We start from the raw sequence: 19,116 nt of genomic DNA on the forward strand, positions 1-19,116 counted from the left end.
CCTGGTGAGCACGGCCCTGAGATGGGTTTGACCTGTCTCCACCCTGCTCGTGCCGTGGGTACAAGTCCAACAGGCTGGGCCAGCTTTCCAGCTGCCCTGTACGGGCACATCATGACAGAAAGGACACACGCTCTTTGGAGTACAGCCACACTCTGGCGCACTCTGGTCTGAGTCTGAAAACTTGGGAGTCATGGGTTTCTCAAGCAGGTAGGATCCTAAGATGTTGTAATTAACTGTATCCCTGGGGGTGAAGCCCAGAATATTCTGACCTATAAACCAGACGGAAATAAGTGTGCCTTCATTTTCTTGGCAGAGATTCGAGCTTTATGTTCTGGGCGAGCTGAGTGCGGTCCATCTCTTCCATTTCCTGGCAATTCGATCTTGCCTGTTGGGTATCCTTGTTGCAGATGCTCAACCTGCGACCACATCAGTGTTTCTTTCTAGTCCAGCCTGCGGAGGAAGTGGCCTTCCTGGATGGGAACTAGTTCTAACTCACTGCCAGCACTGGAGGCTCCCAGGGGAACTGCCATTTGAAGAGATATGTCAAGAGAGCTACCCGGTCTTCAGCTCAGAGTTTACATGGAGATCGTGGGTGGATATTCTCTCTCTCTCTCTCTCTCTCTCTCTCTCTCTCTCTGTCTCTCTCTCTGAGTTTGTATTAGGGTGAGCGGCCGCCACAATGCCAGTGTGGAGGCAATGCCAGTGTGGAGGTTAGAGAATTCTGTGAAGTTCAGTTCTCTACCTCTACTTTATTTGAGTTCCGGGGACCAAACTCAGGCCGCCAGGCTTGAGAGGCAAGGCTTCACCCACAGAGCCATCTGGCAAGCATCCCGCAAGCTTTGTTTCTGGGGAGTTTTATATTTACAGAGAAGTCGTGAAGAGAACATAGAGAGTTTCTGTTTCTCCAGGTGAATCCTGCCTGGCTTCTTGCTGGGCAGAGCTGGCCATGGTCCATCAATTTGGTTTTCAGTCTGGTTTCCCTTTTTCAGTGGTGAACAGTCAAGCCAAGAGTAGGGTATGAGGTTACAGCTTTTGTAAAATGTCAAAAACTGCGGCTTGGTCCTCACCTGCATACCCACCTCCCATGCCCACTCACAGAGCCATCTGCAGCCTCTATGAGGAGTGCACCCACGGAGCAGGGCTTCCTCAGGGCCCATGGAGCCAAACCTCAGGAACATGTGCATTTGTGACATGTGTGCTGTCTCTGTTTTACTTGAGAGGTAACATGGCCGGAAACATCAGGGTTAACCACTTCAAGCCTTGTTTTCTTTCCTAGCAAATGGGAACAAGCAATAGCTCAACCATGCCCCTGATAAGAGCTGGCACCATGTGGGTGCCCTTGCTGTCCAGCTCTGCAGGCCACACCCATGTCACAAGTGCCTGCGGACTCAGCCCTCTGGGCTCCTCAGCCCACTGGCTGCCCCGGGCCATGAGAAGAAACCCTTGGTGCCACAGCCTAGAGTGGCCTAATGGCCCCCTCCTCGAATTTCTGTATACATTAAAACACCTCACAAAATAAAGGTGTGAGGAATTTAGTTTTACATTTCTATTACTTCTTAAAATTTACTTTCATGTTCATTTGTGTGCTAGGTAAACCTCTACCTCTGAGAGGAATCCCTAACCCAACAGCTTCCCACAGTGCTGGGAGGAGGTAGGATTTGTCATGCTGAGGCGACACAGCCATTACTGTGGTCATGGTGGCTGAACACGCTTGCCCGGGGTCTCTCTCCATGCCCTCAGGACGGCTCCCCCAAGATATGCAGGCTCAGAGCTGGGGGTGTTTTGTGGTTGAATATTTAAGGAATCAGTATAAATCTTCACAGAAGTCCTGATCAGAAGCTTCCTGGGTCTTCGTTAATGTTTTTTTTTTTTTCCCTTGTCTATTCTAGGACTTGTACTGGCCACAGGTGGTTCGGGGTTCAGCTGGGAAACATCCACAAATATCAAGTTAGAGTAGATTTACATACACAGTGGTCTCCGAACCTCTTGGATGAGGCCCCTCAGAGCAGAGGTGACAATGTTGGAATTCCATCTTGTAGTTGTGTCCTCTGAATAAACATAACAGAGGGCATCCTCTTTCTCTGATCGAACGCTCGGACAAAAGCAGCTAAGGGAAAGATGGGTTTATTCAGCTCACAGTTCAAGTCCATCAGGATGGGAAAGCAGGAACTTGAGGCAGCTGGTCACATTGCATGTCAGTCAAGAAACAGAAAGAGATAAATGCATGTGTGTGTTTAGCCAGCTTTCTCTTTCTATGTAGTGTGGGACTGTGGTGGTTTGAATGATAACGGCTCACAGATTTGAATGCTTGGTCCCCACTTGGTAGGAACTGTTTGGGGAAGGATTAGGAGGTACGGCCTTGTTGGGGAAGGCATATCACCGAGGGTGGACTTTGGGGTCTCCCTCTCTACCCACCCTCTCTCTGCCCAGTGGTTATCAACTCAACGTGTGAGCTCTCAGCTACTGCTCCAGGGTGAACCCTGCCTGCCTGACACCATGCTCCCTGCCGTGATGATAGGGGACTCTCCCACTGAAACCATAAGCAAGCCCCCAATTTAAATGCTTTCTTTTGTAAGTCGTTTTGTGATGTAGGAGTGTCTTCTGTTTTGTGTTGATTTCATTGGTTAAATAAACTACCTTGGCTTTTTGATAGGGCAGAATTTAGATAGGCGGAGTAGACTGAACAGAATGCTGAAAGAAAGCAAGCAGAGTCAGGCAGACGCCATGCTTCTCCTACCCAAGATGGACGGTGGTTAGACTCATGCCGGTAAGCCACAGTCAAGTGGTGATACACATTAATAGAAATGGGTTAATCAAGATGTGAGAGTTAGCCAGTAGGAGGCTAGAGCTAATGGGCCAGGCAGTGTTTAAATGAATACAATTTGTGTGTTGTGATTTCAGGTGTAAAGCTAGCCGTGTGGGAGCTGGGCGGAATGAAAAGCAGGCCTGCTTGCCTCATCACTACAGTTTTGGTCATGGTGTCTCTTTGCTGCCGTTGAAAAGTAACTTAGCGGGGGCTGGAGAGATGGCTCAGTGGTTAAGAGCACTGACTGCTCTTCCAGAGGTCCTGAGTTCAATTCCCAGCACCCACAGGGTGGCTCACAACCATCTGTAATGAGATTTGGTGCCCTCTTCTGGCCTGCAGGCATACACACAGACAGAATATTGTATACATAATAAATAAATAAATATTAAAAAAAAGTCTAAGAAAAAAAAGTAATTTAGCAAGAACTCAAGTGTAAGGAAAGCTGCTGCTCACTTTTAGGGGTGCCTTTGCAATTCAATTAATTCAACACAATCAAGATAAACCCTCATAGGCACACTCAGAGGCTAACCTAATCTAAACCAGGGCAGGGGTGCCCAAAGGCTCGTCTCTTGTCAAGTGGCAAACAACAGTAACCATGAATAGTAGATGCCACGGTGGTGTTGAGGAGCCGAGAAAGTGAGCTGGGTTGGAGCAAAGAGTAAGCGCATGGCGTCCAGAAAGGTCACAGGCTGGCCAGTGAGCTCAACATGAACATCAGAGAACACACAACACACACCAAGCAAATGACCTCAGCCATTTGGAGCTCCTTACGTAACTTCTAAATGCATCCTACTCCTTGGCGGTGAGGCGGTGTCCTTGAACATTAATTCAAACGGTCTCCAGGCTGACAGTTCCAATTAGCTTATACTAAATTCGGGGCACAAAATAAATTCTTTATTTTTAACACAAGGAGGCTTCTAATTCTTATTAATAGGCCATCAGGTTCCTTTCAATCGCACCATGACCAGATATTTTAAGAACAATGACCTAATTATGCACCAGATTGTTAGCTTTCTGGAAATGCACATTAACCTCCAGCTGCCCTGGGTGGAGGCCTTTAGCTGTCCTCTCTGTCAAAAGCGGGCCCGGGCCCACTTAGCTGGCTGGGTGAGCAGAAGTCAGTAAACTGTAAACTGCTTTCAGTACCCCACAGGCTGATTGGGAACACTTTTTTCTAGCACTCCCCCCCCCCCCCCCCCAGCAGATGTCTTAGAAGTAAAATGTGACCATCGCTATGTGGTGAGCAGTGTGTGCTGCATGCGACCATACTCCACCCCTAACTTTTGATTATCTTTTTTTCTTTTTGGTGTGTGGGGGGTCAAGGCAGGGTTTCTCTATGTAACAGTCCTCGCTGTCCTGGAACTCGCTTTGTAGACCAGGCTGGCCTCAAACTCAGAGATCCACCTGCCTGCGCCCTCACTCCCGGCAGGAACAGGGATTCTCGCTCTCTAGGTCTGTGTGCAGTTTGTGTGCAGTATTACCGAGTCCTCAACACACGTCGGTTCGGGTTCAGATCGGAAAGGGTGAGGGTCAAAGTGGAAAGTAGAGGGGCGAGCCTGGGTCTGAGAGCTCTCCGGACCTCCGTTGCCTCGGCGACCTCGGCGGAGGGACTGCGTCACCGAGACCCAATGTGCTTTGCGGTCCGAGGTCCCCGGGTTTCCCGCCGGGCGCCGGCTCAGTAAAGCTACCGGACGCCCACACCAACGCCGACGCGGTTGCCTAGAGACATGTATTTTCCCAAGATGCTTAGCAGTGTTGTGTCTTCTGAGCCAATCAGAGCTAAGAGGCAGCTTTGCCGTCGACCAATAGATGGCGAGGCCGCGGCCCGCGACGGTTGACTCGGCGGCCGGTAGCTCTCGGGCTCGGCAGGCGGCTGGCGAGTCTGGGGTCGGCGCGGTTCCCGGGGCGGCAGCGCTGCTCGGCGCCGTGGACCTGCAGCGGGCTGAGCCTGGGCTCCGGGCCGCGCGGCTAATTCTGTGCGGGTCGTGGGTCGGGGTGCTGCGAGGATCCCGCGGGGTGGACACCCGCCATGCCGTCCCGAGTGGAAGACTACGACGTGCTGCACAGCATCGGCACCGGCTCCTACGGCCGCTGCCAGAAGATTCGGAGGAAGAGCGACGGCAAGGTGAGGCGTCTCCGGTCCACAGTGGATCTGCCCTCTTTGGGAGGAGCAAACCCCGCTTACTGCGGGGGGGGAAGGGGCAGGACAACTCGCGGGAAGGACCTGACAAAAGCCACCTGGAGAGATGGCTCCTCTTCTAGAGGTCTGGTGGTTCACAACCATCTCATCTATAAAGAGATCTGGTGCCCTCTTCTGGCGTATAGGCACTCATGCAGAAAGAACACTGTATACATAATAAATACATCTATTAAAAAAAAGGAATGGGCTTGAGGGTGTGGGCCAACGCAGCTGAGAACGCAAGTGGTGACAGGAGCTCGAGGCCACTGGTCACTCTGTATCCCCGCAGGGAGCGGAGAGAGCGTGTGCTCAGCCAGCTTGCTGCTTCTTGGTGCCACCCACATTTAGGGTGGGTCTTCCCCCAGACTAACCCTAGAGATTTGTCTCCTAGATGCTTTTAGACCCTGCCAAACCCACAGTAGTAATCAACATACTGACCTTAAGTTGTAAGATGTGTTGAAATGTGAGATAGTGGGTTTTTTTTTTTTTTTTTTTTAAGTTTGGAAATCTCGTTATTTGTCTCCAAGGATAATACATGCTCATACCTTGGAAATGTTGTGTTTCAGATCCTGGTGTGGAAGGAACTCGACTATGGCTCCATGACAGAGGTGGAGAAGCAGATGCTTGTGTCTGAAGTGAACTTGCTTCGGGAGCTGAAACATCCAAACATCGTCCGTTACTATGATCGCATTATTGACAGAACTAACACAACCTTGTACATCGTGATGGAATACTGTGAAGGAGGGGACCTGGCCAGTGTCATCACTAAGGGGACCAAGGAAAGGTCAGCGGTTAACTTGATTGTAAGCTGAAAGGGTCTGGTGTGTAAGCACATGGTGTTGGGGACAGGGCCAGGGCCCTTAACAATGTGGTAGGATGTTCCTGTACTTGTTTGGGTTCACAGTACACTGGACAATCCTTAGTGAGATGATAACCATGTTTCAGAGCTAATAATAATTTTCTTCCATATTTGTATACTTGGGAAGCTTAAATATTTTATCCTTCATTTGACACAATTTTATTGAGGATCATGAAACATGTGATTGCTTTTGCTCCAGGCAGTACTTAGAGGAAGAGTTTGTGCTTCGAGTAATGACTCAGTTGACCCTGGCCCTCAAAGAGTGTCACAGAAGGAGCGATGGTGGCCATACTGTGCTTCACCGGGATCTGAAGCCAGCCAACGTCTTCCTGGACAGCAAACACAACGTCAAGCTTGGGGACTTTGGACTAGCTAGAATTTTAAACCATGACACGAGTTTTGCAGAAACATTTGTTGGCACACCTTATTACATGTCTCCTGTGAGTATCTCCGAGTTTAGAGACTTTTTAATATCTTGGCGAAGCATTCAGATGCAAGGGAACTGAGATTTGGGTTGCGAATAAACCCAGCAGCCCAGAATTCACAGTACAGTTTAAGTTTTTCCTTTTCCCTCTCAGTACTAGGGCTTCAGGCATTTGAGGCAAGTACTATACCACTGAGCTACAACCCAAGTTCTGTTATGTATATGTTTTAACATTTTTAGTATTTATGTATACGTGTGTGTTGAGTGTGTGTGTGCGCGTTGTGTGTGCATTGTGTATGTGTGGTGGGTGTATGCCGTGTGTGGGTAATGGTGAAGGCTGGAAGAGGGAATGGAGTCCCCCACTCCCACACACAAGCTGAGTTCCAGGCAGTTGTGAGCTATCAGACATGGATGCTGGGAACTGAACTCGGTCCTCTGGAAGAGCATGTAGTGCTTAACCTCTGACCCCCTCTCTTACCCTCCTAGATTTGTTTGTTCAAAGGGACTGCCTGGTCCCTGCATTCAACTAGAGCTTTCTAAAAAGAGTAAAGATTTATTTATAGTATGAGTGTTTTGCCTGTTCATGTGTAAGTGTGCCATGTGTGTGCCTGGTGCCCGAGGGCTCAGAAGACAGCACTGATCCTTTGGAACTGGAGTTTGGATGGATGGGAGCTGCTGTGTGGGGGCTGAAATCAAACCCAGGGCCTCTGCAAGAGCAACAAATGCTCTTAACCACTGAGTCATCTCTCTAGTACCCCTTACCCCCCAGGTTTTTTTTAACAGTGCAGAGTCCTGGCCCCAAGGGCAGGAACTGGAGGCAGCGGGTCACACTGCACCAGCAGGAAGCAGAGGTGAGGCATAGGCTCGGCTGCCATCACAGTGACTTGATGTTTGAGGCTTAGGCCTTCACACGTGGGCATCGTTTTTGCAGTGTTAGTTTCTGTGCCTGTTCTGTTCTTGCTGCTCCTTTTGCCTACATTTACAGAGAGCTTCTGTGCATGTCCTTGTGTGACTTCTTCCTTCCTCCCTTCCTCCCTTCTTCCCTCCCTCCCTCCCTTCCTCCCTCCCTCCCTCCCTTCTTCCCTCCCTCCCTCCCTTCTTCCCTCCCTTCCTCCCTCCCTCCCTCCCTCCCTCCCTTCTTCCCTCCCTCCCTTCCTTCTTCCCTCCCTCCCTTCCTTCTTCCCTCCCTCCCTCCCTTCTTCCCTCCCTCCCTCCCTCCCTCCCTCCCTCCCTTACTTTCTTTTTCTTTTTTGTTTTTTTTTTTTAAGACAGGGTTTCTCTGTGTAGCCCTGGCTGTCCTGGAACTCTCTCTGTATAGATCAGGCTGGCCTTGAACTCACAGAGATGAACCCTCCTCTGTCCCCCGAGTGCTGGGATTAAAGGCATGTGCCACCACTGCCCAGCTATTCTTCATTTCTTAGTATTGATTGGATTGTAGAACATAAGATGAAATTGTTGAGGCTAGGGTATGACCATTTTTAGCTGTCATTAAGGTTAGGGCACGCCTTTAACCCCAGCCTGGTCGACATAGGGAGTTGTAGGCCAGCTAAGACTACATAGTGAGACCCTGTCTCAAAAAAACAAAAGCAAAGCAAATAACAAATAAATGAACACCAACCAACCTTGAGTCCATAAGGGACATTGCTGTGTATAAAATCTTTGAGATTTCTTCAGTAATTCACAGAGAAGTCTAGGGTTTTCTGGATATATAATTACGCTAGTAGAGCTGGTGACAGCATAAAACTCTGAGTATGTGACTGTTTCTAGAACAGGCTGGTTCTCCCATGGTGTTTTATTCCACACGGAAAGCTTGATTACAAAGGGGAATCAAGAAGTTAATACCTGCACAATTCTTTTGTGCCTCTTTTTCCCATCGGCCCTTGTGACTAGATGAATTCCGTGTCCCTGAGGCGTAAGCTGGGAGAAGTGATGTCAGCCCAAGGAGAATATTAGTTCCTGCTGTGGTTTATAGCAGTGGACTGAAGGGGGAAAAAAAAAACACGCGTGCGTGTGTGTGTGTGTGTGTGTGTGTGTTGCCTGTGGAGGTCAGAGGAGGGCATCAGATCCTGCAGCTGGAGTTAGTAAATCATCTCTATAGCTCCCTGTTTTGATTTATCTGTGAGACAGTCTCCTGCAGCCCAGGCTGTTGAGCCCCTGGCCTCTAGCTCAGGTTCTGGATCACGGGTGTATTCCACCAGCCAGTTCCTCTGACTTTTAAAATGGAATATCTAGGCGGTTCCTACAACTACCTGGAGGCTGAGGCCTGTGTCCGAACTGAGGAGTCTGGAACCCCTATCTCTTAAACAAAACAGAATAAAATGCCATTTTCTTCCCTTGAGGACCGTGGGGAGAGCTCTCAGGTGCTTGCCTTTGAATTGTCAGTAAGCATTTTATTTGTGAAAGTGAGATTTTGTATGATAGAGTTGCCGAGCTAAGATCGCTCCCCTTTTTCATATAAACCTGAGGCTACAGTGAGGCTGCATCTTCTCTCTTGTAGTCTAAGCTACCTGAGTCCTTTGGATATGAAATATTGAAAATTTTTGCTACAGATAGAAAATTTAACATTTTTTCATCTGTCTTAAGTGAATATTACCAGAGTTTGAGTTTCCATTTCGTTTTCAGTTTATTGATTTATTGTGGGTTTTGTGTTGGTTGTTTTCTTTGTTTGCTGTGTTTTGATGTAACTCACACAACCTGGACCACCCTAGAACTTGTTTTATAGCTAAAGATAACTTTGAATTTTTTTAGAAGGTTTTATTTAAATTTTTTTATTATGTATACAGAGAGTCTCTGTATGCGTTGTGTACACATTATGTACATAGAGAGTCTGTAGGCCAGAAGAGGGCGCCTGATCTCATTACAGATGGTTGTGAGCCACCATGTCATTGCTGGGAATTGAACTCAGGACCTCTGGAAGAGCAGCCAGTACTATTAATCGCTGAGCCATCTCTCCAGCCCTAGAAGGTTTTATTTTTATGTGTATAAGTACTTTGCGTGTATGTATGTACATCATATGTTTATATGGGGATACCAAAGGACTTTAGGTCCCCTGGAACTGGAGTTAAAGATTGCAGAGAGCTGTCATGTGTGTGCTGGTAATGAAAGCTGGGTCCTCTTAAGAGCGGCCGGTCCCTAACTGCTGAGGAATCTCTCCAGATCTCTACCTCCCGAGTGTTGAGATTATTGTGAGCCACCACGCCTCATTGATTTTGTGCTCGGGATCCCGCCCAGGTGTTGTGCATGCTAGGCAAGCTCTGTTAGCCCGGCTGCCTCCCCAGCTCTGAGGTTGAGAATTTTAAACTTTGAAACAAAGCAAGCTCTCAACTCATTGGTTCTTTCTTACCTTGACCTCTAGGAGCAAATGAGCCGCCTGTCCTATAATGAGAAGTCGGACATCTGGTCGCTGGGCTGCCTGCTGTATGAGCTGTGTGCATTGATGTGAGTAGGGGAGACAGGTCCGAGCCCAAGCCGACACTGGCAGTCGTCTGTTTCTGGAAACTGACAAGTTAAAAACAACACTCCCCAACTTCTCCACTAACTGTGGAACCCATGGGGCTGGGTCCTGCTTTGGTCGAGGATCTTTGTTTCCCAGTGAAACGTACATAGCTCAGGGCAGAGTTCATAGGTCAGGGGGACAAAGCAGGAATGCAGCAGGGGTCCCAGGGAGGCCTGGGGTCTGGAGAACAGAAAGGACTCTGAGCCACTTTCCTCCTCCACTGCTAAGCTGTTCCACGAAGCCACGGTTCTCCAGGGATAGAGGAGAGAATTCTGCTCCCCACTGACACTGGATCAGCAGGTGGAAACCAGGGTGCTGCAGACTGCAGAGCATAGGGATCCCAAGTCACAGCTCTTCCACCAGAAGTGTAGGCAGGGGACGGCTAAGCACGGCCACAGAAGAGTCCCAGCTTGGGAGACAGAACGCAGGGCGGAGCCAACTCTCGTTTTCTTATTTGCATTCATTTAACATTTTTTTAAGTTTCCTTTCCTTGCCTTGTCTCCTCTTCACTCCCTTCTCTTTTCCTTCTTTTTATTTTTAAATCCCAGGCCTCCATTCACAGCTTTCAATCAGAAAGAGTTAGCTGGGAAAATCAGAGAGGGGAGATTCAGGCGGATCCCCTACCGCTACTCTGATGGGCTGAATGACATCATCACTCAGATGCTAAATTTAAAGGTAATGGTTGCGAGGCTATGTGTGCATTGTCTGTTTCAGCCTCTTGGGTAAACTTTGGCTTTGCCATAGACTGGTCATCAGCCTCCCTGGCTCAGTGCCCAGTTAGTGGAGGTGAAAGCTCACAGGTACGGAACACATCCTGATCAACCCTTGTGCCTCACTTCCTGTTTTTCTTGCCACCTTATGCCACAGTAGCTGATGGTTAATGGCATGGAGAGATTGAAAAAAGGCAGAACTCAGAGTACAGTGGTAGATAAGGGCCTGTTTACTCTCCGTCTCGGGACTAGAGGCCAGAACAAGGGAGAAGGGGGCAGAGCAGAAGGAAAATACCCTGGCAACGGGTTTTCTGACCCATGGGATAAGAGGCAGATGTTCTGTTGTGAGCTGAGGAAAAGTGGGAGGGGGTGCTGTGGGGTTGCAAAGGATACAGTGCGTGAGAGAGAGAGAGAGAGAGAGAGAGAGAGAGAGAGAAAGAGAAATTGAAGTCTGGTGAGAACGTCCTCTTTAACGGTATTTAGAGAAACAAAGGTCCCACCTCCCCTGAGCAGACCTCAGTGATACCCAGTGTATGTGTAGTGTGTTCAATCCTGCAGGGCCTGAGCCTTCTGGAGGGGTGGGGTGAGGTGAGTTAAACCTGTGTCACCTTGTGACCAGTGAACTTGTTTTTCCAGATGTTTCTAGATACAGGAACTGTCTTTTGTCTTGTTTATCCTCCTGATGTAACTGCTTTTCTTGATGACTGTTCCGTGATCTGCCTGCCACACTGTTTCTCCAGGATTACCACCGACCTTCAGTGGAAGAAATTCTGGAGAGCCCTTTGATAGCAGACTTGGTTGCGGAGGAGCAGAGGAAGCATCTGGAGAGGAGAGGACAGCGCTTAGGCGAGCCTTCGAAGCTGCAGGCCTCCAGCCCTGTGCTGAGTGAGCTCAGGTTGAAGGAAAAGCAGCTGCAGGAGAGAGAGAGAGCACTCCGAGCCCGAGAGGACAGTCTGGAGCGTGAGTGGTGTCCCGGGCCAAGGGAGCTAGCTGCCCATGCCATGGGGGAGGTACAGCTGGGGTCCCAACAGAGGAGCTTGGATGTGCGGGCCTCTTTGATAGGACCTTTGTTTCTGTCTGGTGGTGGGGCAGGGTGCTAGCGACTGAATACCGCCAAATCACATCCCAGCCTTTTCTTTTGAGTAGTGGTTCTCAACCAGTGGGTCATGACCCTCTTGGGGGTCAGTGTCCAACGACCTTTTCATAGGACCCAAGACCATTAGAAAACACTGGCTTTCGACGCTCTTAGGGACCTCCTCTGCCCATCTTTAGGCAGGTCTGCCCACATGCAGATACACCCACTACAAGTACCCGGCATGATGAAATCATTGTCACATAAATCTAGAACCGAGACAGGTGTATGGTATGTGACAGGGCTGGTGCCTGATGTGCGTCTGTGGACCTGTCAGAGAGAGTGAGAGAGAGAACGAGCAGCTGTGTTAGAAACATCAGTATTCGAGATAACACGATGCTTTATAAGCTATAATTACTGAGTAGAAGTAAAATCATGTGCTCTAAAGTTATCAACAACCGGAACAGACCATGAGAACTCAGTGTGGATGCTGAGAAGTCTTATAGTCAGATGTGATGTGAATAGTGCCCCCTTGTGGTAGTAACTGGTATGCGAAAAATCAACACAGAAAGGTAAAACACAGGCCACTTGGATGAACTGTATTGACTGAACTATGCCGTACATCCTCTTTTGTATCAGTAAAGCTTTGGTTGTATGTTATTCTCATTAGAAAACCATCCCATGGCAATGGGTCGTGTAGAGAGGAACATTAAGAAAACATAGTGAGGATTTTTTTACAGGATGGTTTTACCTCAATAATTACCGCAGGAACTGAGAGATGGCGGCATGTTTTCTGTTGTGACATTCTGTCAGCAGAAGCTGAAGACACTGGAATGCCCTGCTGATAATTGATAACAGCATCCACGCTTTGCTGGCAAGGACACCAAAGCTGATGGACTCAAGAGAGCCAGATTTGACACTGGTGGCAAATACCACAAACAGGACGGCAGCCACTGAAGCGTCCTGTATGGAGGTGCTCAGAGTCGCCAGGCCAGAAACCTCAGACGGTTGCTGAGGACCTGCTGTCGCCAGTGGCCAGAGTCAGTGTTCTGAGTTCTGATCGGAGATGAATTGTTACACAGTGAATGCAGTTTCCTTTTCTAGTGACACTGTCCGTGGAGTAGGCGCCATGTCTGCTGGTGTTCTTGTCAGGTGATCCAGGGAATTAAGTCTCCACTTCCAATATTTAGTATCCAGTTGGATGAATCTGCAGACGTTGCAAACTCTTCAGTACTGGTTTCTGTGAGATATGTTAATGGTGTTGACTTTAAAGATGAGTTTCTCTTTTGTAAACACCTTGAAACAACGATTGCACATGACGTATCTGACACGGTTCATTTCTAAGAGTAGAGGAGCTCTTGGGAAAGGTTGTGGTGTTGGCACAGATGGTGCTCCAGCTGTGGGCTCCAGCGTTTGGTACTGAGAGTCACCAAAGTCATCTGAACCCACGTGTGATTCATCGGCGAATATCAGCAATGAAGACAACGCCGCAAGAGTTTCGGCAAGAGTTTCGAGAAGCCGTGGAAAGCATGAATTCTGCCAGTCCCGTAAAGGCGAGCGCTGTAAACGGCTGACGGTTCTCTCGGCTGTGCTGCGAGTTGTGCACAAAGCTCCGCTGTTCACACTGAAGAGAGATGGTGTCGAGAGGAAAAGCCTTAAAATGTGCTTTTGAAATTCGTGATGAACTCAAATGTTTTTAATCAGAAAGCAAGACTGTGGTTCAAAGCTCTCTTCAGTGATAAAAGTGAATTGCAGAAAAGAATTTATTTGGTTGACATTTTTGCCATCTTGAATGAGTTGAATTTATACGGCAAGGACCAAACGCACCATGCTTCAATTTGTCCGAAAAGATCATACCAGTCCAAATCACACTTGAGCTGTGGCAAAAACAGAAGCAAATTGGATGGAGATAGAACTCACATGTTACCTACTTTATTTGCTTTCTTGAGGAACAAGACAGTGATCCGGACAAAGGGGTTGCGATGAGAGTTTCTGTGCAGGGCCTCTCAGACAAAAATTTCAGTTTTTTGTAATTATAACTATTTCACAATACATAATTACATATTGTTTTGTGATTAATCACTGTGCTTTAGTTATGTTCAGTTTGTAGCAATGAAAGCCCATCCTGCATACCAGATATTTACATTATGATTTATAACAGTAGCAAAATTACAGTTATGAAGTAGCAGCAAAAGTAATTTTATGGTTGGGGTCACCACAGCATGAGGAACTAGGGAAAGTGTCGTGGCATTAGGAGACTGGGAACCGTCCCTGGAGCCCAGCCAGGGGGGTGGGGAGCCTGCCAGACACAAGTAAGTGGTTTGATGGCCAGAGCCCCTTACTTGTTTCTTTTTTCTCCTTCCTTTTTTTAAAGAGAAGGAGCGTGAGCTTTGTATTCGAGAGAGACTGGCAGAGGACAAACTGGCCCGAGCCGAGAGTCTGGTGAAGAGCTACAGCTTGCTGAAGGAGCAGAGGTTCCTGTCCCAGGCCAGTGCCTCAGGTATGTCCGTCAGCTCCACACACACTGGCCCGTGTGGACACGCACACCTGGCATGGCCGGCAGAGGAGTTTGTGGTGCTTTAATCTTGCAGTCTGAGATCTCAGGTGACGTCACTGAGTGGCCATGAGAGTCTGCTGGTGTTGTTGCTGGTGTCCTGGGTGAGACCCCCGAGGCGGGGGTCGCAGTTTGGTCTCCACCTCACTCACTCTATCACACGACATGGTTCAGACTTCAGTATTTAATTTTTGAAATTGAAACATTTTCAAAACTATATATTTCAATTTTTTTCTTTTTCTTTTTTTTTTTTTCTTTTTTGTCTTTTGTTTTTTTTTAAGACAGAGTTTCTCTGTGTAGCTTTGGGGCCTGTCCTGGAACTTACTCTGCAAACCAGGCTGACCTTGAACTCACAGGGATCCTCTTGCCTCTGCCTTCTGAGTGCTGGGACTAAAGGTATGCACCACCACTGCCTGCCTGGATGTTATTTTTTTTGGATATGTTATCAAAACTGTATTTCTCTTCATTTCTAAGCAAAAGCCCTCGTATTTTAAAACTGCCACACTCCGGTCATCTTAGAAGGCGTGGCTTAGCAGTCTCGGTGGGGAAAATCTGTAACCCTAGCATTGGAAGACAGGAGAACTGCTGGGGGTTTGAGACCATCCTGTTCTGCAGAGCGAGAGGAAGGGGGAGGGGCCAGAGAGAGGTAAGAGCACACCTGCTGCCTGTCCTAGTCACTTGCTGCTGCTGTGAGACACCGTTCAAGGACAGCTGAGCTGGGGCTGACTTCAGCTTCAGAGGCGGGCGCATGGCAGCAGGTGCAATACTGGAGAAGGAGCTGAGAGCTCACATCTTTAGTCTCTGGGTCTGCATGGACTTTTGAAACCCTAAAGCCCACCTACAGTGACAGTTGGATTTCCTCTAGCAAGGCCACACCTCCCAGTCCTTCCCAAGTATCCCTGCTCCCCGACAGCTAAGCATTCAGATATCTGAGCCTGTGGAGCTAGTTCTTACTCAAACCTCTGCACCGGTTTCCCTGCGGACTTGAGTTTGAGTCCCACCCATAGCCAGCCCACCTGCCTGGAACCCCAGCTCCGGGGGACTGAGGTCCTTTTCTGGCTTCCGCAGGTCCCATACTCATGTGCCCATAACCCCTCTTTCCCCCAACACTCACACATACACATAATTTACAAAATAAACAGAAAATAGGGCTTGGGTTTCCAAGATGACCCAGTGAGTGAAGGTGCCTGTCCTAACCTGGTATCTGAGTTTCATCTCTAGGACCCTCGTAGAAGGGGGCGCTGACCCCCAAATCTTGGCCCCTGACTTGCACACTTTTAATCCCAGCACTCGGGACAGAGGTGAGCAGATAACTGAGTGTGAGGCTAGCCTGGTCTACATAGCAAGTTCTAGGCTAGCCTGGTCTACATAGCAAGTTCTAGGCTAGCCATCGCTACAGAACAAGACCCTGTCTCAAAAAAAAAAAAAAAAGCCAACCACAGAGTGCACTTTGGATCTTTGTTAAAACCTTTGAGTTTTTTGTTTCGTTTCTTGGAGACACAGGGTCTCGCTTTATAGAACCTGCGATGGAGGCTTCACTGGCCTCTAGCTGTCTACCTGTCCATGTGCAACACCACACCTGGTTAATCTCAGCAACTTTTAGAGAGCACACTGCCATCCATAAAGACAGGACAGATTTAAACCATGGTTAGGTTGATAAACTGAGGAGGAAAAAAAACATATGCACTCCTAGTTCCCACTCGGATAATTACCGAAACCTCTGGGACTGCGCTTCAGGTAGGGTGTGTTGGAGCAAAGGTAATAGCTGGGTGAGGTGCTGGGCTCACCTTAGGGCCGCACAGATGGGTGTGTAATGACACCAGTGTAGGTCGTGGTGTTTAGAACAAGCTACAGAGCCCACTGCAGCTCACCTGAGTGTGTCAGAGTGGAGGGGAGAGGTGCCAGCTCAGGCCCGGGACGATGGAGTCATAAGATGTCCTTTTGCACAGTGGGGCTGTAAAGCTACACTAAACGTGGCCAGTGGGCGGCCGCATCTTGAAAGCCCCCTCTGTCTACTCACTGAAGCACTCCTGTTACTGGAGTCGATGCTCTTTGCCTAGACGCTTCCTCGGGACCATTCCGTTAGGAGAATGCCGTGTTTGTGGTGGCAGGAGGCAGCTGCACCTTCCACGGTGGTGGTAAGGTCCCTGGCAACAGCTTGTGCTTCGAAGTGCAGTGATGGAGGAACTGAGGGTCCTTCCGGGAGTCAGCCTCCTGCCTCTCCCTCGAGCTATCTCCCTTTGTCTTCCTTGGGGCTCAGCTCACACTTGGTCTCCAGGGCTCCCTCCTCTCCCCGCGAGCACACGCAGCTGGCTGTCTGCACTTCTGTGCCTTCTCCCGTCTGCACTGTTTATGGCCTGGCATCCCCTGTAGCACAGGGCCCCGGTGTAAACCCAGTAAGTCTGTACACTTATTTTAGATACACCAGGGGAACCTCCCTCTGTGGTTAGGGGTGTCACTGGATGTCTTCCGGGTCATCAGTGCGTGCGAGAGGGACATCACTCATCCACTCCGGCTCGGCTGGCCTTCTCACTCTGCAGTTGCTTAGAAACACATTCTGGTGCCTGAGCTGTTTGGATGTTGGAGGTGTGCTCTGTGCCGTGGTGTGTCCTGTCGTAGGTTCTCAGGAACAGAGTAAACACTGATTTCCCTCACCCCCCAGTGCGTTGAACCCTAAGAGAAAAGTTGATTCGTCAGAGATCGAAGCATTTGTCCTTTATTATTTGGGTGTGTTCGGGGCATGGTGTCGGCTCACACCTGTGTAACCTATAGACTCAGCAATGAGGGGAGCAGAGGCAGGAGCATCACAGCTCATGACAGACAAAAGAAAAGGCTGGGGGCTGAAGAGATGATTCAGTTAAGAGCACGTACTGCTCCATAGAGGACCTGAGCTCTGTTCCCAGCATCCACGTCAGCTGACTCCACCTGTGACTCCAGCTCCAGGGGACCCAGTACCTGTGCCCTCCTCTCTGGACTTGAGGGCACTTGCATTCACATGCTTATACCCACACACAATTTAGAAATCATAAAGCCAACTGTTTTGCCAGGCGGTGGTGGTGCACACCTTTAATCCCAGCACTCGGGAGGCAGAGGCAGGTGGATCTCTGTGAGTTCGAGGCCAGCCTGGTCTACAAGAGCTAGTTTCAGGACAGGAACCAAAAGCTACGGAGAAACCCTATCTCGAAAAATCAAAAAAAAAAAAAAAAAAAAAAAGCCAACTGTTTTAAAATGCTCCTAACTACTTGTCCCAGACAGCTTCACATGGGTGTCAGCAATGTCTGACCTGTATGGCGGTTCTCCGCTAACACAGACCCCTTTCTTTTCCTTTCTGAAGAACTTGACCTTCCATCTTCAGCAGTGAGGAAGAAGGTTCATTTCCGTGGGGAGAGCAAAGAGAATGCCGCAAGGAGCGAGGATGCCGAGAGCCAGCTTGCCAAGTCCAAGTGCAAGGACCTGAAGAAGAGACTTCATGCTGCCCAGCTGCGGGCCCAAGCCCTGTCGGATATAGAAAAAAAACTACCAGCTAAAGAGCAGGCAGATCCTGGGCATGCGCTAGGCCAGCAGGGCGGAGCTGGGGCAGTATTGACACTGCCAGCCCACTGGAAATTGGTCCTCGCTGCTGTAGTTTGTGTGTCTGGTTCTGAGCTTGGCCTTCGTGCACAGTGAGCGTGACGCTGGGATTGTCTGTGCTCTATCTCAGCAGCAGGCTACAAGATGGACGTGTCTCCCTTTTCCTCCTAATATCCCTGTGTAGAAAACACGGTGCCTTTGCTGGTTGGCCGGGCCTTTATCCTGTGTGCCATTACTACTGGGAATATGAGATGGGACACTGCAGATTTTAGAAGATAATGTTAGGGAAGGAATACAAACCTGCAGGCCTTACTGAGCAGTTTACATGGCTGAGTGGTGTGCCTGTATCTGTCATGCTTAGGTTTACACTGAAAATCTGTGCAGCAGGAGCGGTGTGCCCAGCACCTGCTGTCCGCAACCATGATGAGGAACGTGATCTTACTCTTACTGTCATCAGCTGCTTAGTGGTGGTCGGGTGTTGGTGATTCCTGCCTTCACTGCAGTTTCTGAGTGAGGCATCAGCTGCGCTGTGACTCTTCCCTCTTAGGGTCACTCTCTAGAGGTCAGGGAGGCAAGGGAGGCCTTTTTAGTGTGTGATTTTATAGGGAGAGACCCGAGACCCAGCCATCGACCCGACAGCCCAGCATTTTAATGCGGTTCATCTCATGATTAAATACCCAGACTTCTTGCATTTTAAAATTCTGTGTCCTTTATTTCCTGGACCTATAAAACTTGCCTGGGTGTGTAACTTGCAGGGTTGACTTTTCTAATGCTGTGTAAGTTCTCTCCTGTTTGGCACTTGGAGCTGCAGAAGCAGTGCCAGGGATCTCTTGCACCTGCGGATGCAAAGCCTTTGGCTTTCATAAGCAAGGTCTTTGGTGGCGGCTTGTCATGTTAAAATATGGGGAACATCTTGTCTGTCTGCTCTGTCTGCCAGATGGGACTAGAAACTCAGAGGTGGTTTTTCCTACTTTTTCTTTTTTCTCCTTTGGGCTATAATGGCATTGGTGTAGCAAGTGCAGAATAAAGTCCTGTATATATAAACATTCTAAGTGTGAGGTTTTAGATGTTCCTGAACTGTAGAAAAATTGGATACAATTGTTTATGAATAACCAGTCATCTTATTTATAACATTTCCAGTACAGTAAAATCTATTTTGTGGAAATTCGGCATTGTGATGTCTGTGTTTCTGCGTTGTGCACACATGCTGTGTGCAGGTGCCTGTGGAGCCTAGAGGGCAACCTCGGGCGTCATTGTTCAGAAACTGTCCCTCCCTGGTGTGGGCCTCACCAGGTTTTTCAGACTTGCTATCTTCCAGGTGCCCGGGGCTCACTCTTGTCTCCCACCTCCCTAGTGTAGAGATTACAAGCACATTTTACCGCATCTAACGTTTTCTGTGGTGCAGGCCTAAACTTAAGTTCCTCCACAGCAAGCACCTTTCCGACC

At 48.9% G+C, this 19,116-nt stretch overlaps 1 protein-coding gene across 1 annotated transcript; it reads left to right on the plus strand.

Annotated features, from left to right (window-relative positions):
- The first annotated feature begins 4,630 nt into the window (after positions 1-4,630).
- On the plus strand, positions 4,631-18,803 carry Nek2 (NIMA related kinase 2). Its single transcript, XM_041635339.1, is given in 9 exon segments — positions 4,631-4,931; positions 5,552-5,769; positions 6,044-6,284; positions 9,624-9,706; positions 10,313-10,439; positions 11,215-11,434; positions 13,921-14,046; positions 17,435-17,610; positions 17,612-18,803. Coding segments are annotated over 9 exon segments (1,332 nt in total). The 5' UTR covers positions 4,631-4,835; the 3' UTR covers positions 17,657-18,803.
- The last annotated feature ends 313 nt before the right edge of the window (positions 18,804-19,116 follow it).

Source organism: Microtus oregoni, unplaced genomic scaffold (assembly GCF_018167655.1).
Source record: "Microtus oregoni isolate MIOR12 unplaced genomic scaffold, Mior012 000047F_ref0000412, whole genome shotgun sequence".
NCBI lineage: Eukaryota > Metazoa > Chordata > Mammalia > Rodentia > Cricetidae > Microtus > Microtus oregoni.